This window comes from Tachypleus tridentatus, chromosome 1 (genome assembly GCF_004210375.1).
Source record: "Tachypleus tridentatus isolate NWPU-2018 chromosome 1, ASM421037v1, whole genome shotgun sequence".
Classification (NCBI taxonomy): domain Eukaryota; kingdom Metazoa; phylum Arthropoda; class Merostomata; order Xiphosura; family Limulidae; genus Tachypleus; species Tachypleus tridentatus.
In genome coordinates this window covers 27,763,782-27,778,468 of record NC_134825.1, presented here as the reverse complement: position 1 = coordinate 27,778,468, position 14,687 = coordinate 27,763,782, and the positions used below count along the sequence as shown (strand labels likewise).

At 32.6% G+C, this 14,687-nt stretch overlaps 1 protein-coding gene across 2 annotated transcripts in view; it reads right to left on the bottom strand.

The window, feature by feature from the left end:
• Positions 1-14,470, bottom strand: part of LOC143244897 (cardioacceleratory peptide receptor-like) — a 71,703-nt gene extending 57,233 nt beyond the window's left edge. The window contains exon 1 of one of the 2 annotated variants that reach the window (XM_076490387.1): positions 13,997-14,470. In XM_076490387.1, the coding sequence (XP_076346502.1) occupies positions 13,997-14,131 (135 nt within the window). In that variant the 5' untranslated portion in view covers positions 14,132-14,470. The remainder of the gene's footprint in view (positions 1-13,996) is intronic. The other variant, XM_076490396.1, reaches the window with a different exon arrangement.
• Between the last annotated feature and the right edge of the window lie 217 nt (positions 14,471-14,687).

Genomic DNA, 14,687 nt, shown 5'->3' with positions numbered 1-14,687 from the left:
GTGCGTCGCCTTATGCTTAAGAACAACAAAAATATATCATTTGTCCATTTTTCAAAAAAGCCCTCCAGTGGCTGACCCACACCGCTAACAACAGGGTTTCGATACGCGTGGTGGGCAAGATGCAGATAGCCCATTGTGTATCTTTGTGGTTAATTCTCAACAAGTCGCCTCTTTTTAATAAATAAAGCTGACCACACTGTCACTACGTGTCTATAAACCGGGTTCTAGAATTTATGTTTTAAGCATTTAAAATGCTTTGACATTTAAAAATATTCCTTATATGTTCTACTACTATTAACTATGTTCTACTATATATTAACTATGTTCTACTATATTTCAATAAAATAGTCTTAATTTAACCAACTTTCTCAAAAGGATTAAAAAGTTAAATTCGTTTGCTCTTGAAATGAGAACGGCTCATTTTGAGATTTCTCTAGTGAAGGTGGTAAGAAGTTTTTTTACTGAATTTCAAAATTTCTAGGTGCACACATTTCAAGAAGACGAACCATTAATTTCAAGAAGTCAGATAATTTATTTCTTCAATTAATAGCAACAAGTGTCAGATGGGTTTTTTTTATGATCTTGTTAGGAATATAAATACCGTGAAACAAATTCTCTCAAGTTATTTCAGATACGTATTTGATAAATTTTTTGCTAAGACATTTGTTATAATTATATCTAATTTAGCAGCAGTGGATTCAGGATTTGGTAATAAATGATTTCCGCGGAAACTACACGAACCCGAGTGGATTTGATGTGGGTGTGTGTTTTCTTATAGCAAAGTCATATCGGGCTTTCTGCTGAGCCCACCGAGGGGAAATCGAACCCCTGATTTTGCGTTGTAAATCCGAAGACATACTGCTGTACTAGAGGGAGGCAATTTGCTGTGGACATTCTTGAAACAAATACTAGTAGTTTAACTTGACTGCACTTGTTGGAAACCCGGGGAGTTGATAACGTGATAATGCCAGATAACAGGAGTTTTGGTAATAAAGTATTAAAGTATTTCGGATAAGACTTACGAGAAGATCAGTTAGTTTTTTAGGTGATTTACTGGGACATGATTGAAACTAATATTGAATGTTTTGAACATGAGTTGAATATGTCACACGACTCACCCTCTGTATTTCCCAATGGATTTAATGCGCATAAGTACAGACAGAAACAAATAGGTATGGGACTTAACAATGAAATGTCTGCTTGTCTAAATGTCAAGATATCAAGAAAGCTTGTTCTAAGGGCCAAAAATGAGTTTTAAAAATAGAATGTCACTGTCACAAAGTATATTTTCAAGCTTAACACGTTTTGAAGAAGTATTTCTCAGGGTTTAATACTTTCTGGATGGTTAGCTAAAAAAGTTTGACCACAGTTGTATTGCTGTCATAAAAAACAAATATCAAAATCTTAAGTTCACAGCCAAACTGTTTTGAAGTACTTATTTTCCAGAACTCGTAGAATAGCAACAGTTATTCAAACCAACAGTGTTATTGCGCTATATTAGTCACTACCTCCTCTCTCCTTCTATGACTCTATGCCCAGACACCTTCCTTAGAACAAGAAATAGCAAAGAAAGGATGCGTAGTTGTTATTTCTAGTGGAATGTTTAACTCTAAACTATAATGTTACTTTTCTAAAGAATATCACATATTGTACGATACTCTAATAACTAAATATAAGGTTTTATCTAACATACTAATATGTGTTCTCCACAACCATTAACTCTTCTCAAAAACATTTAATTTTTTATTGGTAAATATTACGCCCTTCTATTCATTGTTTTATAAGGCTATTCTGTTTTATGAATGTTTTTTTTCGGAATACTCACACATACTGTCTAAGCAGTTATTTTTGCGGTACGTTCAAGGACTGTCTCAATCGCTGTTTATCGACTATATTCTAAGTATTGTTTTTGATTGTTTCTTTTAAATTTCGCGCAAAGCTACCCGAGGGCTGTCTAATGTCTCAGTGGTTATTCATTCACAACTTGGCTCAGATACTGCCTCCTCAGTGGCTAATTTCAGTGGCTGACAATAATACGTTCAGGCCTCAGAGGTTATTTATTGACAACACACTCAGCTAATATTTCAGTGGCTGTATGCTAGTAATACGTTCAGATACTACCTCAGTGGTTATTTATTGACAACACACTCAGCTAATATTTCAGTGGCTGTATACTAATAATACGTTCAGATACTACCTCAGTGGTTATTTATGGACAAACGTTCAGAGACTGCCTCAGTAACTGTTTATTGACAACACTCAGTGGTTGTTTTTAGAGTAAAACTACAAATCTACCTGGCAATAAATATAACAAATTAAACAAGACTTTCTTATGTTCTTATATATAACGTTTAGAATGCATTGCTTTATCACTTGGTGCTTTCGTTGTTAATGATAATTTCGGTCGTTTATACAGACAAGTCACAAATACAGATAAGTACAGTATGATGCAGTTACTCACAAGTATACGTAGAAAATTAACAAACGAAATGAAAATGTATTGTCATTAAATATGCTTTCTATCTTCCATTGCTTACTGTCGTTAAACAAGTTGTTTATCGAAATATTTCTTATAGTATACTCTTTACTTTTCATATTTTCAATTTGATCTTATTTTACCTTTCTATAAAAGTGTAAAATACTGTTAATGTAATCTTCCCACCACAAATACTACGTTTAATTAACGATCAGTTACAATATTATCCTGTATTGCATAGCAGGAAATGCAATTTACTGTTTAATTAACTACACATAACATCAGTTGCCTACTTCATAATGGTTAATATATTGATCCAAATAACTTAATACAGTATTAAAACAATTAAGTCTGATAACTGTATAACAAGGCTGGCTTCGCATTATGAATAACGATGCATTAAAATTCTCAATTGTTACTAATATTTAGTACTTATCACTTTCCTAACTCTTGGTACCAGTCACGCTGCTAACCCTGAGTTCAAGTCACGTTCCTAACCCTTAATACTAGTCATGCTGCTAACCCTTGGTACTAGTCACGCTGCTAACCCTAATTTCGAGTCACGTTTCTAACCCTTAATACTAGTCATGTTGCTAACTTTTAGTACTAGTCACATTGCCAACTCTTAGCACTAGTCACGCTACTAACTTTTAATAGTAGTAATGCACTTAATCATTCTCATTATTCCTTTCTTTTTGCTTTAAAAGCAGCATTGCACACTTGTAAACAATTGATACACATCTTAGCCTTATCGGTGTGTTTTCTTTCAAACAAATAGATATCGACTAAACTTCCATATGATGAACAAACATTTATTATAAGAAAAAGCATCTTCAGGACGGCCCTGAGGTTTTGTTTGGGGACGTAATTTCCAGGATTCTTTTATGTTTCATACACAAAATATATACCACTTATACCACTCTTAACACTCCTCGTTTTGTGGTTTCAAGTGCTCGTTGAAATTATTTTGTCCCTATCTTTATCATTTGTTAATACGACAGTGAATATCAAACTTTAATACTGTTAATTGGCATTTTCAAAGTACAATATACAAACAAAATATGTTTATCGAACAGAATGGTGATTGGCTAAAAATCTATAAATAATTTCATTTAGCAACAAATATAATCCACTGGAAAAGCTATATATATATCTTTAGATAAAATTTCCATGGTCATGGCCATAAACCGACTCATAGCTTTAGTTTTATAACGAATATTTAACTTATGTATTAATCGTTTCTATTTTGTTTTTCTTCGATCACAGTCTACATAACATTAGACATTATTAATTGTTTCTAAACAGTCCAAAAGCATAGTCACTTGCCTATCAAACTTAAAAGTTGGATCAGATAAAAGAGGAGCAGAACAGTCACGTTGTTTATCAAACATAGAAGCTGTATTAGAAAGAATAGGAGGAGAATGACCACATTGCTTATGAAACATAGAAGTAGTTTTAGACAAAATAGGAGGAGAATGACCGCATTGTTTATGAAACATAGATGTAGTTTTAGACTAAATAAGAATAGTATAGTTAAGTATTTAACAAACTTAGAAACTGTATTAGACTAAATAAGAGCAGTATTGTTAGGTATTTAACAAACTAAGAATCTGTGTTAAAAATAGGAGCAGTATAATCACATTGTTTATGAAACTTAAAAGCTGTATTAGATTAAATAAGAGCAGCATGGTTACGTTTTTTATCAAACTTAAAAACTATATTAGACCAAATTAGGCAGAATTAGATGCTATTGATTTGTTGCTTTCATTTTAATCTGTTATTTCAAAATTAAGAAAGTTTTGTGTAGACAACCATTATAGCTTTTCATAAGATTCTGAGACAAATAAAACACTCGTACTAAGGTTTCGTAAACAAATAGAAATTTTTTACTAAGATTAATGATAACTAATAAAAACGTCTTACTAAGCCTAACATAAGGGAATTCTAGTGTTCAGCACACAGATTAATCACTTCATTTTTCATGCTATCCGTAGTGCATTCCGTGGTTCTATTATAAGTTAAAATTTAAATAATTAAATACTTCAGAAGGAAATAAGTAAAAATATAATTATTAAGAACAATAAATATACTTGCTTTTGACGTACACAACTAAATTACTGTGTCACGAAACGTAATAATGTCACTTTTTTTTTATATTCTCGTTCTCAGATATTAAGTGTTGGTTCTTTAACTTTAAGACAAGTTCCATATACGTAATATAAGTGATCAGTATACGGGTTCGTTTCTGTGTTATAAACAAAATGTGCAGCCGACGAGCCACTTATTGTAAAGTAGCAGATAGCCACAAAACATTTGTGGTCATATCAATATCTTTATTGCAATAGTACTTTTTTAAATAAAGGATTTCTTGAATAATAGAAAGAGAATTATAATCCAGACACCGAAGTCTAAAGTTTACATTAGTTAAGCCTGCCCTCTCAATGATACAGCGGTATACCTGCGGACTTATAACGCTATAAACCGGGTTTTCATGCCTGTGGTGGACAGAGCACAGATAGCCCATTTTGTAACTTTGTGCTTAATTCAAAAACAAAAGCAGCAAAAATTAGTTAAGCCTTTCTTAAATACGGCCTATATTTTTTATAGACAGTTCTTCATTAAAGGATAAAGAAATTATATGAATAAAGGATATGAAAAGTGTAATATACAAAAAGTACGTCCTAGACACATCTATAGGTAAACAATGTTATAACTGTGCAAACTTCTTTTTTTATCTCAGGTAAACTATCAAACAGTTATAGTATAGAGCCAAACACGGCAAAGTTATTAACGTATCGGACTGTGGACTCGACGTCCTGTGGTTCGTTCCCTGTTACCAATAAAATAATAAATACAAAATTGCGAACTTCTGGTCATTTGTTTATTGTTAAACACAAAGCTACACAACGGATTGTCCTTTCTAAAGCCACCATAAATGTCAAAACACGTTTTTTTGCAGTGTTAAAATACTTTAGACTTGTCGCTCACTCGCTAGGGGTCCTAGAATGGTGGGGGCGTTATAAGGGTAACAGTTAGATTTTAATACTTGATTAGAGTAGACAACGTAGCTGCCATTCCTATAGTCTATCACTTAACAAAATATAACAAGTGTGGATGGCTAGTGCAGTTAACCCTCTAGTGGCTTTGTGAGAAATTTCGTGAACAATAGTAAAGGTAGAGGGCAAATTATGTCGTTTTTCTAGTGGTTATTAATCAAGCATTCTTGTCAAATAAACATCTCGTGTAAACTTCTTAATAAATGCAAATTATTGTTAACTGTGATAATTGATTTTCGAAGCTAGATAAAACACGCAGTAACGCTATAGTGTGAACGAACAAACCAATATGGAAGTAACTTTTGCAGTAATTTCCTGTTTACCAAATCAATTATGAAGTGAGTAATATGAGTAAAGTAAAATTAGATCGAAAATATTAAAAGAAAAATGCGATTTTGAAATTAAATTCTTATTCAAAAACGTAATTGATTTGTTTTTTATAAAACCCATTAGCGACAAATATACCTTTCCCAGACCAATATAGTAGACCCTAGTATCAAAGCTAATTAGCCTCAGTGATGATATTTAACATAAATTTAAAATAGTTTTTATTAAAACTAAAACTATGGAATAACTCTTTCTTTTTGTTCTTGAGGTGCAGAATTGGCGGTCCGAAACCTTTTCACATGATTTATACATAAAATGTTTTTAATGATTTGATGATCGCAAAAATCATAAACCAGTTATATTTGTATCTATGTCGCTTGTTTGAAACTGTAATTGAGATTAATTTGCTCTAAGGATTTGTCTTCATTCAAGAAAGTTTATCCTAAATACCTCATTCACTGCATCTCAGGGGTATATTCTTTATTCGAAGCATGTATAGGTGAAATGCCTCTTGAGACCGACGAATTAGCTAAATCGAGTGAAAAACAAAATCTCATAGTCTATAAAACCCTAGGGAGGTAATTAAACCTCCTGTATTGTAAGTTGTCTGTTGTTATCACTCCAAGAGAACTGACTCGATAACAAATTATCGTTGGAAGTACAGCCACTGTGACGTGGCTAACTAGTCTAAGCTATCAAATCAATCTCCCAGCAAGCTTACTGCATAGCAAAACAGAGCACGCTATTGATTAACATGTATGTACAAATCCTATAAAACTAGTTATTGTTTACCTCATAGAAGTTCAGTACATTAGCTACAGTAATTCGGTAGCGTATTTTTTTAACGAACGATGGACTGTGATATATCGAGCGTAGACCAAGATTATATAACACATTAATTGTATTACCCCCAAAATATGTTCATATTCTGTTAGGCTAGAAAAGAAATACGTGTAGAAAAGAAAATGTTAATTCAATTGTATAATACACAAGTAAAGGAAAAATGAGTAAGTTTTAAGTTGTGTAAAACTTAAAATTCGTAAGATTTAGTTTACTTGAGCGATTCAAAACATTTATTCAAAATGTCCAATTTTCTAAAAGCATAGAAAGAAAATCAAATGTACATGCATAAGTTAGCTTCATTAAATCAAAAGCTGTGATTGTAAGAGATGTTTAACTCCAGATAGCTTGAATATCCACAACAAAAGTAAAACATTTATACCAGGTGGCGCTATCGATAAGTTAATCACAACTGATCCTGAAATGAGGTCTTAATTTTTTTTATTTTGTAACGTTAATCGTTTTTAAAGTTCCTATAAAAATAGCGTAAGCTTGACTGGTGTTCAAAAGCAATCATATGTCATTCAATCTAATGTCCGATTGATTGTTTTCAATGTGAAAGAATGGTATATTGAATCTGAGAAATGTAAGTAATAACATTTACTATTATCCCTAAAAATGAAACTAGTTTTAAATTAACTTAATTCAAGAAACATTAAATTATTAATATTTATACCAAGACCAATGTGGTAAAAGGAAATAAATCTGTTAAACAAATAGAATAATGCATATAATACAAGATAAATACTATTAGTGCAAATACAATAACAGCAAAGATATATAACGATATAGAATCTTTAAAAATCACTAGTGGTATCTAACGAATGCTTTAATAGGCGTCATCTCAACTTGAAATTACTGTATTTTTCATTTATTTGTTTTACAAGTTTCGTGCAACATTACACAAAGTGCGCCCTCAGTTATTCGTAGTTTTTAGCTCATAAACTAAATGGAAGGTAGATAATCAACAGCACCCACCTTCAGTTCATAGGCTACTATTTCCAGACAAATTAGTGGGGTATTAGCGCACTCATTAAAATTTAGTAATATAATACAGCTAGAGTTCATTTACGTGTGTAATTGTTATCGAAACCTTTCAATACATTTTTCGGTTGTATACAGTAGAGAACATTTCACATTTAGCTTGATATAGCTTTTTATTCTTTCGTTATCTTACAGTTAAACTCATGTTGTGTGAAAATATATTAAATTAATGAGTAAACACCTAAGTGTTTTAGGGTTATCCACGCCAAGCAATACATATGATGAATGTTAAGGACGTTTCTTAAGAAAACTCTTTCTAGTGAATACCTAGTTTGTTTATAAAAAGGAAATAGACTTTAAGCACCACAAGATGCTTTTGTGCAATAACTAACCTTCGTAAGCTCTCACAGTAACCACTGTGCTTACCAAAGTGTACAGAGTTAACTTTAAAAGTTTGCACGCTGGCAAAGGGCCCTAACACTCCATAAGATGAGTCGGTATGACAACTGTCACTTCTGATGCTTGTGAAGATGTATGCTGTGATAAAGAGATTATACTCTGACTTCGACAGTTTAAAGACCTTTTTCTGAGTTAATTCCTTCCAAATGTTGTTATTCTTAGTCAACTAATGTCACCGCTTTGCGTTTTGGAATTAGACGATTACCATTACCGGGATGGGTTCACGCATAGCAAATGGGTTTTCGTAATAAGATGTTCTTGGAAACAAAGTAGGTTATATACTGGAAAGACACAGTAATAGAAGCCGGATTTAGTGCTGCAGGTACTAAGAAGACATAGCAACAGAAGCAGAGTGTTGCAGAAATCACAACACGAACTTTTCCAGTTATAGGCTCATGTGGATGTAACATAAACGATCAAGATTTCTTTTTCTATGAATTAAACACATTTCTTTGTGTTTGTTGTTAAGTTATTGTATGTTATGTTTGTTATTCTTTTATAAAACCATTTGAAATCAATGTGTAATGCTTGTGGTTTCCGATATTTAGAGACAGTGATTCTTCATACACATAGAAAAACATCAGAAGATATATTTTTGTTACTGACTAACAGATATGCCCGTTTAAATGAAATGTTTTGCTTTGAAAAGGTAACGTAAAAAGGTAACTTAAAGCATATTCAACCACCCAAAATACAAAAAGAGAGTGTTGAATTTCAGCTCATAGAAAATATACATATAATGAATGCTTTCAAAGTGTGATTATTTTAATATCTTGTTAAGACTTGTTTATATGAAAATATTACCTCAAGTATCAATGGAAACTCAGCGTCACCAGCATAAAACACAATTAATCTTCCGTTCACAGCCATCAGGACATAACGTTTTTTTTTTGGAAATATCCTGTGTTAGTTGAAAACACAAATAGAACACATTGTTACTATTGTAAATACCAGAAACGGCGTCGACATGTTTTCGCATGATGTCATTTCGCTACGGACAGACGTTTGAATGTTTGGATAAGGGAAACATTTGAAGACCACGTACTGATTCATTCATCCGAATATTAATGTTCAGAATCGTACAGCGACTGTATCATTCTGATGGAAGTATTTCTGATATAAAACTACATACTAATTATCTGCATAATCGAAAGTGGTAAGTCAGTCCGAGAGTTGATATTACAACATTATATAACTTGAGATACAAAATGTTTGTGGAATTTTTTCCGATGATTACGTTTTACAGCAAATGTCATGTTTTCCACGTTGCACATATTCCAAATTGTTATTTGAATACAGGGCTCTGATATAAATTATTATATGAGTTATTGGTCGTTTCGTGAACGAACGAAGTATTTTATTCATGTAAAAAAAAATGTACATTTTTCTGTAAAGTTGTTGCATAGAAATAAAAATAACCTTGTTTGAATTACAAGACACAAATCAAATTTTATTACGTAAATTTAAAGGAGTTTTAAGTAATAAGTAAGTATGTATTTATATAAGTCCCGTCACAGCCAGGTGGTTAAGGCGCTCAACTAGTAATCTGAGAGTCGCGGGTTCGAATAACCGTCGCACCAAACAGGATCGCCCTTTCCGCCGTGAGAGCGTTATAATGTACGGCTAATCCCACTATTCGTTGGTAAAAGAGTAGACCAAGAATTGGCGGTGGGTAGTGATGACTAGCTGCTTTCCCTCTAGTCTTACACTGCTAAATTACGGACGGCTAGCGCAGATAGCCCTCGTGTAGCGTTGCGCGAAATAAAAAGAAAGTATATATAATTTCTAAAAGAAAAAACTGTCTATTTACAATTTATTTGTAATAATTGTGTTTATTTGTCTGTTTTTCTTGGTGTGAAAATTATTTATCCTGAAAAAAAAACAAAGTGTATGCAATTACCGTATAAGCCTTACGATAAATCTGAAGGTTTATAACTCTAACTACCGAGTTTCGATTCACGCGGCGAGCAGAGCTAATATAACCCATTTTATAATTTTTACTTAAATACACAAAATCAAATCCTCATTATGTATTAAACTATCCAAAAATATCCGTGAGAAATTTAATATGGGCATATTCTTATTGTGAACCTTTGTGAAGATTACCTTTATATTGGTGATTTTAAACTAGCGTCGATTTCCAACAGTTCTTTCAATTCCTTTACTAGTCATTCACATAATTAGGTAATGTTTATCTGTACTCACTCACCTGGACTTTTTTAAAATGAAGGTCTTTCTAGAAATACTTCTGTCGACAGATTGAACAACACGTATTGCAATAATTTAAACTATTTTATTATTTTACATAATTTAATGTCAAATTGACATAATATTTGACATAATAAGCTTCCCTCATATTGTTCACATATTAAGATTCACTGAAGATCAAATACAATATGTCAGTACCAGTGTGAGTTTCCAAAACGTACTTACCTTTATTTGATTGGCGGGCGGACAACACGGAAAATACCAAGGTTTTAGGGAACTTTTAAGTGTTTGTAAAAACAACGTATCCATTCCTTCTGTTGGTATTAACACTTTTACAAATAATAAAGCAGAGAACAACGTTTCGACCTTCTTAGGTCATCTTCAAGCTAACTGTGATACATTTTTACTTTAAGTAGGTTTCTCGTAATCACGAGCCATTGCATCCGTCTCAACAAGCTGTGGGGTTATTTTTGAAAATAAAAGTCTTAAAATGTTCTAAGTTTAAGGATGCGATTTATTGGAATGTTTTCTAAATGTATTTTTTGGTCCCTAAAAAAATCTATAGGGTAAGAAAGAATCAGTATTTTAAATATCATAAAAATCTTACGTTCAAGGAAACAAAATTAACTAGGGTTTGTTTTTCGTTTTGAATTTCGCGCAAAGCTACTCGAGGGCTATCTGCGCTGGCCGTTCCTAACTTAGCAGTGTAAGACTAGAGGAAAGGCAGCTATTCATCACCACCTACTACCAACTCCTCGGTTACTCTTTTACCAACTAATAGTGGGATTGACCGTCACTTTATAACTCCCCCAACGCTCAAAGGGCGAGCATGTTTGATGAGACCGGGATTCGAACCCGCGATCCTCGGATTAGGAGTCGAACGCCTTAACACGCTTGGCCATGCCGGGCCTATTAAATAGGGAAGAGTGTGATATTGTATACGTCAGTAAAAAAACCTTAGATCGCATCAGGTTTGGAGAAACTTGTGATATTTGCGTTCGAAATTTGATTACTGGTATTTCTGAAACGTTGAAGGTGACTTGCCGATAAATTGGAATGTGCTTTGTGTTCTGAAGTGCCTGTGTCAAAAGTGGCACTTTCATATAATGTTTTTTTCTAGTTCTGTACAAGTCAAACAAGTTAGGTGAGTTGAGAGAGACATGCGTGTTGTGTCATCCAACTTTACTCACCTCTACTGATACTCTTCCTCTAAGGCTTATCAATATTTAATAAATATTACTAATTAAATAATTAAAACAAATATAATAATTAGTAATAACTTATTAATAATGTTCGTTTTTGAATTTTGCGAGGGCTATCTGCACTAGCTGCCCTTAATTTAGCAGTGTAGGACTAGAAGGAAGCCAGCTAGTCATCACCACCCACCGCCAACTCTTGGGCTACTTTTTTACCAACGAATAGTGGGACTGATCGTCACATATAACGTCTCTACAGCTGAAAGGGCAAGCATGTTTGATGTGAGGGGGATTCGAACCCGTGAATTTCTGATTACGAGTCGAGGGCCCTAAACACCTGGCCATACCAGGCCTATTAATAAATGGTGTTGTGTGTTCTCTTTTACAAATCGGTAAAAAAATAAGTACACATCGTCGGCAATGAATATGACAACTATAGATTGATTAGAATACCATTATTACATATTCTTCTATTTATTGAAAATCCCCAAGGGACAATGCGTGTGCGTGCGTTTATCTTGTAGCGAAAAAGCATCGGGCTATCTGATATGTTCACCAAGAGTAATCGAACCTATGATTATAATAGTGTAACTCTGAAGACTTACCACTGTCCTACGAACCCATGATTATAATAGTGTAAATCCGAAGACTTACCGCTGTCCTACGAACCCATGATTATAATAGTGTAAATCTGAAGACTTACCGCTGTCCTACGAACCCATGATTATAATAGTGTAAATCCAAATACTTACCGCTGTCCTACGAACCCATGATTACAATAGTGTAAATCCGAAGACTTACCGCTGTTCTAGCGAAAGACACTGAGGGATTAAATTAAGCCAGTAAAACTGTAATAGGCTTAATATTAATGGATTATTAATAATGTCACGTAACAAAATTTTATCATGCAAAACCGATTGTTTCATGATTATTTCATTCTACATTCTGTAAGTTTAAACACCGATTTTGTGTTTATGTTTATATTGCAGTTATATCACATTTATCGTTTCATAGTTTGAAATTGTTTGGTACGTCAGAAACTTAGGGGTTATAATATCACGTCTAAAATTAAAGCAAATTAAAATAATCACAGTTAAATAATAAAAATATATATATAAATTGCGTTTAATAATTTATTTGTTGTTTAAGTTAAAAGAGATATGCTGTAAAAAGCTAAGGTTGAAATGACCAGAACGTTCAATCAACTGCTTATCAAGGAAATTATGTGTAATATTATACTAATAATTAATATCCATAGAATAAAAGTAATTTATAGTTATTTTAAGCACATGTTTGATGGTACTTGTATAAAAGGACACTAGTTTATCTTTTATAGTAAAATAAATTAGTTCTCCGATGGGACAGTGGTAAATTTACGGACTTAAAACGCTAAATTCTCGGAGTTCGATTACTAGAGGTGGACAGAATGCAGATAGCTCGATGTGTAGCTTTTCGTGAAGAAAACAACTACACACTAAAAAAAACAATTATTAACAAACAGTAAGTTGTATGATCCATCCGCTAAAACGTTGTTAGCATAAATCCATCTAATCCTCCGTCAGTTGAAAATTTCTTAACCTCTAGATTTAGATCATTTCTCACATTATTCTACTCTTAATGTCTGAACGAAAAACAGTATTTCAAAAAGAAAAAGAATAAGTACTGAAAACACTGTGGCATTATGTATCTAACAGTATGTATTATCAGAAGTACGTACAGTATATTCTCATGTATTATTTTATTGCAAGTTATAGTTTATCAGTAATAAGTTACATGTTTCGATCACTAGTTTGATCATTCTCAAGTTTTTAGTGTAAAGAAGTTTTTGTTGTAAAAGTTGTAACTTGTAAAAAAATAATACGTAATTTGTAGGTAAACTTAAAATAAAACTATTAATATGGAGTATGTTTGAAAATATGTATCATTACCGTAACGCAGCTCCAGATTTGTTGTAGTTTCGTTTTGACTTTGCTTGCTAATTAAATATATTTTATTACAAGTTACAGTTTTTACAGTAAGTAAGACTGTAAAAGTTATAACGAAATTCATAGTGCTTAATAATAATAGAAATAATAATATATTACATTCTTTTACTGAGAAATTCTACTTGAAAATACACTTTGTACAATTAAATTGTTTCATGCTATAAATATTAATTAAAAGTTAATATAGAGGTGGTACTAAATGTGAGATAATTATTTTCTCTAGCGCAGTGAAAATTATGAGAAAATTAAAGAAAAACAAATATGTAAATATGTTTATCATTTGCTTATTGAACACTTTACATTCTATATGTTATGAAATTCAATAATTAAATTGTTTTAAGTACTTGAGCTTCAAAGAAGAGAAAATGTTTTTTTGCACATGAACCTTTTCATTACGTCATTTTACATAGGCCATCGTAACAGTTCCATAATGCTAGATTATTAATTAAGAAAGAAGACAAATACCTTGTAAAAATAGTAGTATTCTATTTCATCTTCTTGTGTAGTTCTGTTAGAAGATGTGTTTTCTGATGTGTTTACTGTAAGAACAGTTAGAACGAAAACTGGTCCATCCAAGCAGTCTGGGGTCGGACATTCCATGGCACAGATCGTTAAATTATTAATTCTAAAATACAGTTTATTCACAGCCACCAGAGGTATACTTGTACCCCGTTAAAAATGTAATTTTCAGTCTTCGATGTTAGTTTAATGTCTAAAATTCCTAAACTAACGTGGTGGTCTTTTACGAACTAAAGCATATAATTCTGACAGGAATACAGATACCAGTAAGAAAATTCAGCCGAAGTGCTTCAATACAGTTTAGAATAATTTTTGATACTACGACTTTTCATTGTGAAATAAAGGAAAGACTAAACGTATGACTTCCACATCCAGATAAACGCTTTTCGCTCACTCTCAGTGCTCGGTGCAGGACAGAATGTTCTACTAAAGGACAAATGCTCAAGCTGTTGAGGAAAACTCTCGCCTCTTCTCCACTATTATACGTAGCGCGCGCACAGTCGTGGAGAAGTGTTGGTAATGTGCCAGTGTTCTATTAAGTTTTGACCGACTATGTGAGATATACAGTCTCCTTATATTTATTAACGAACTCTACAGTGTAAGCGTTCTAGGAATATTTCTGTGTACAAAACTTGTT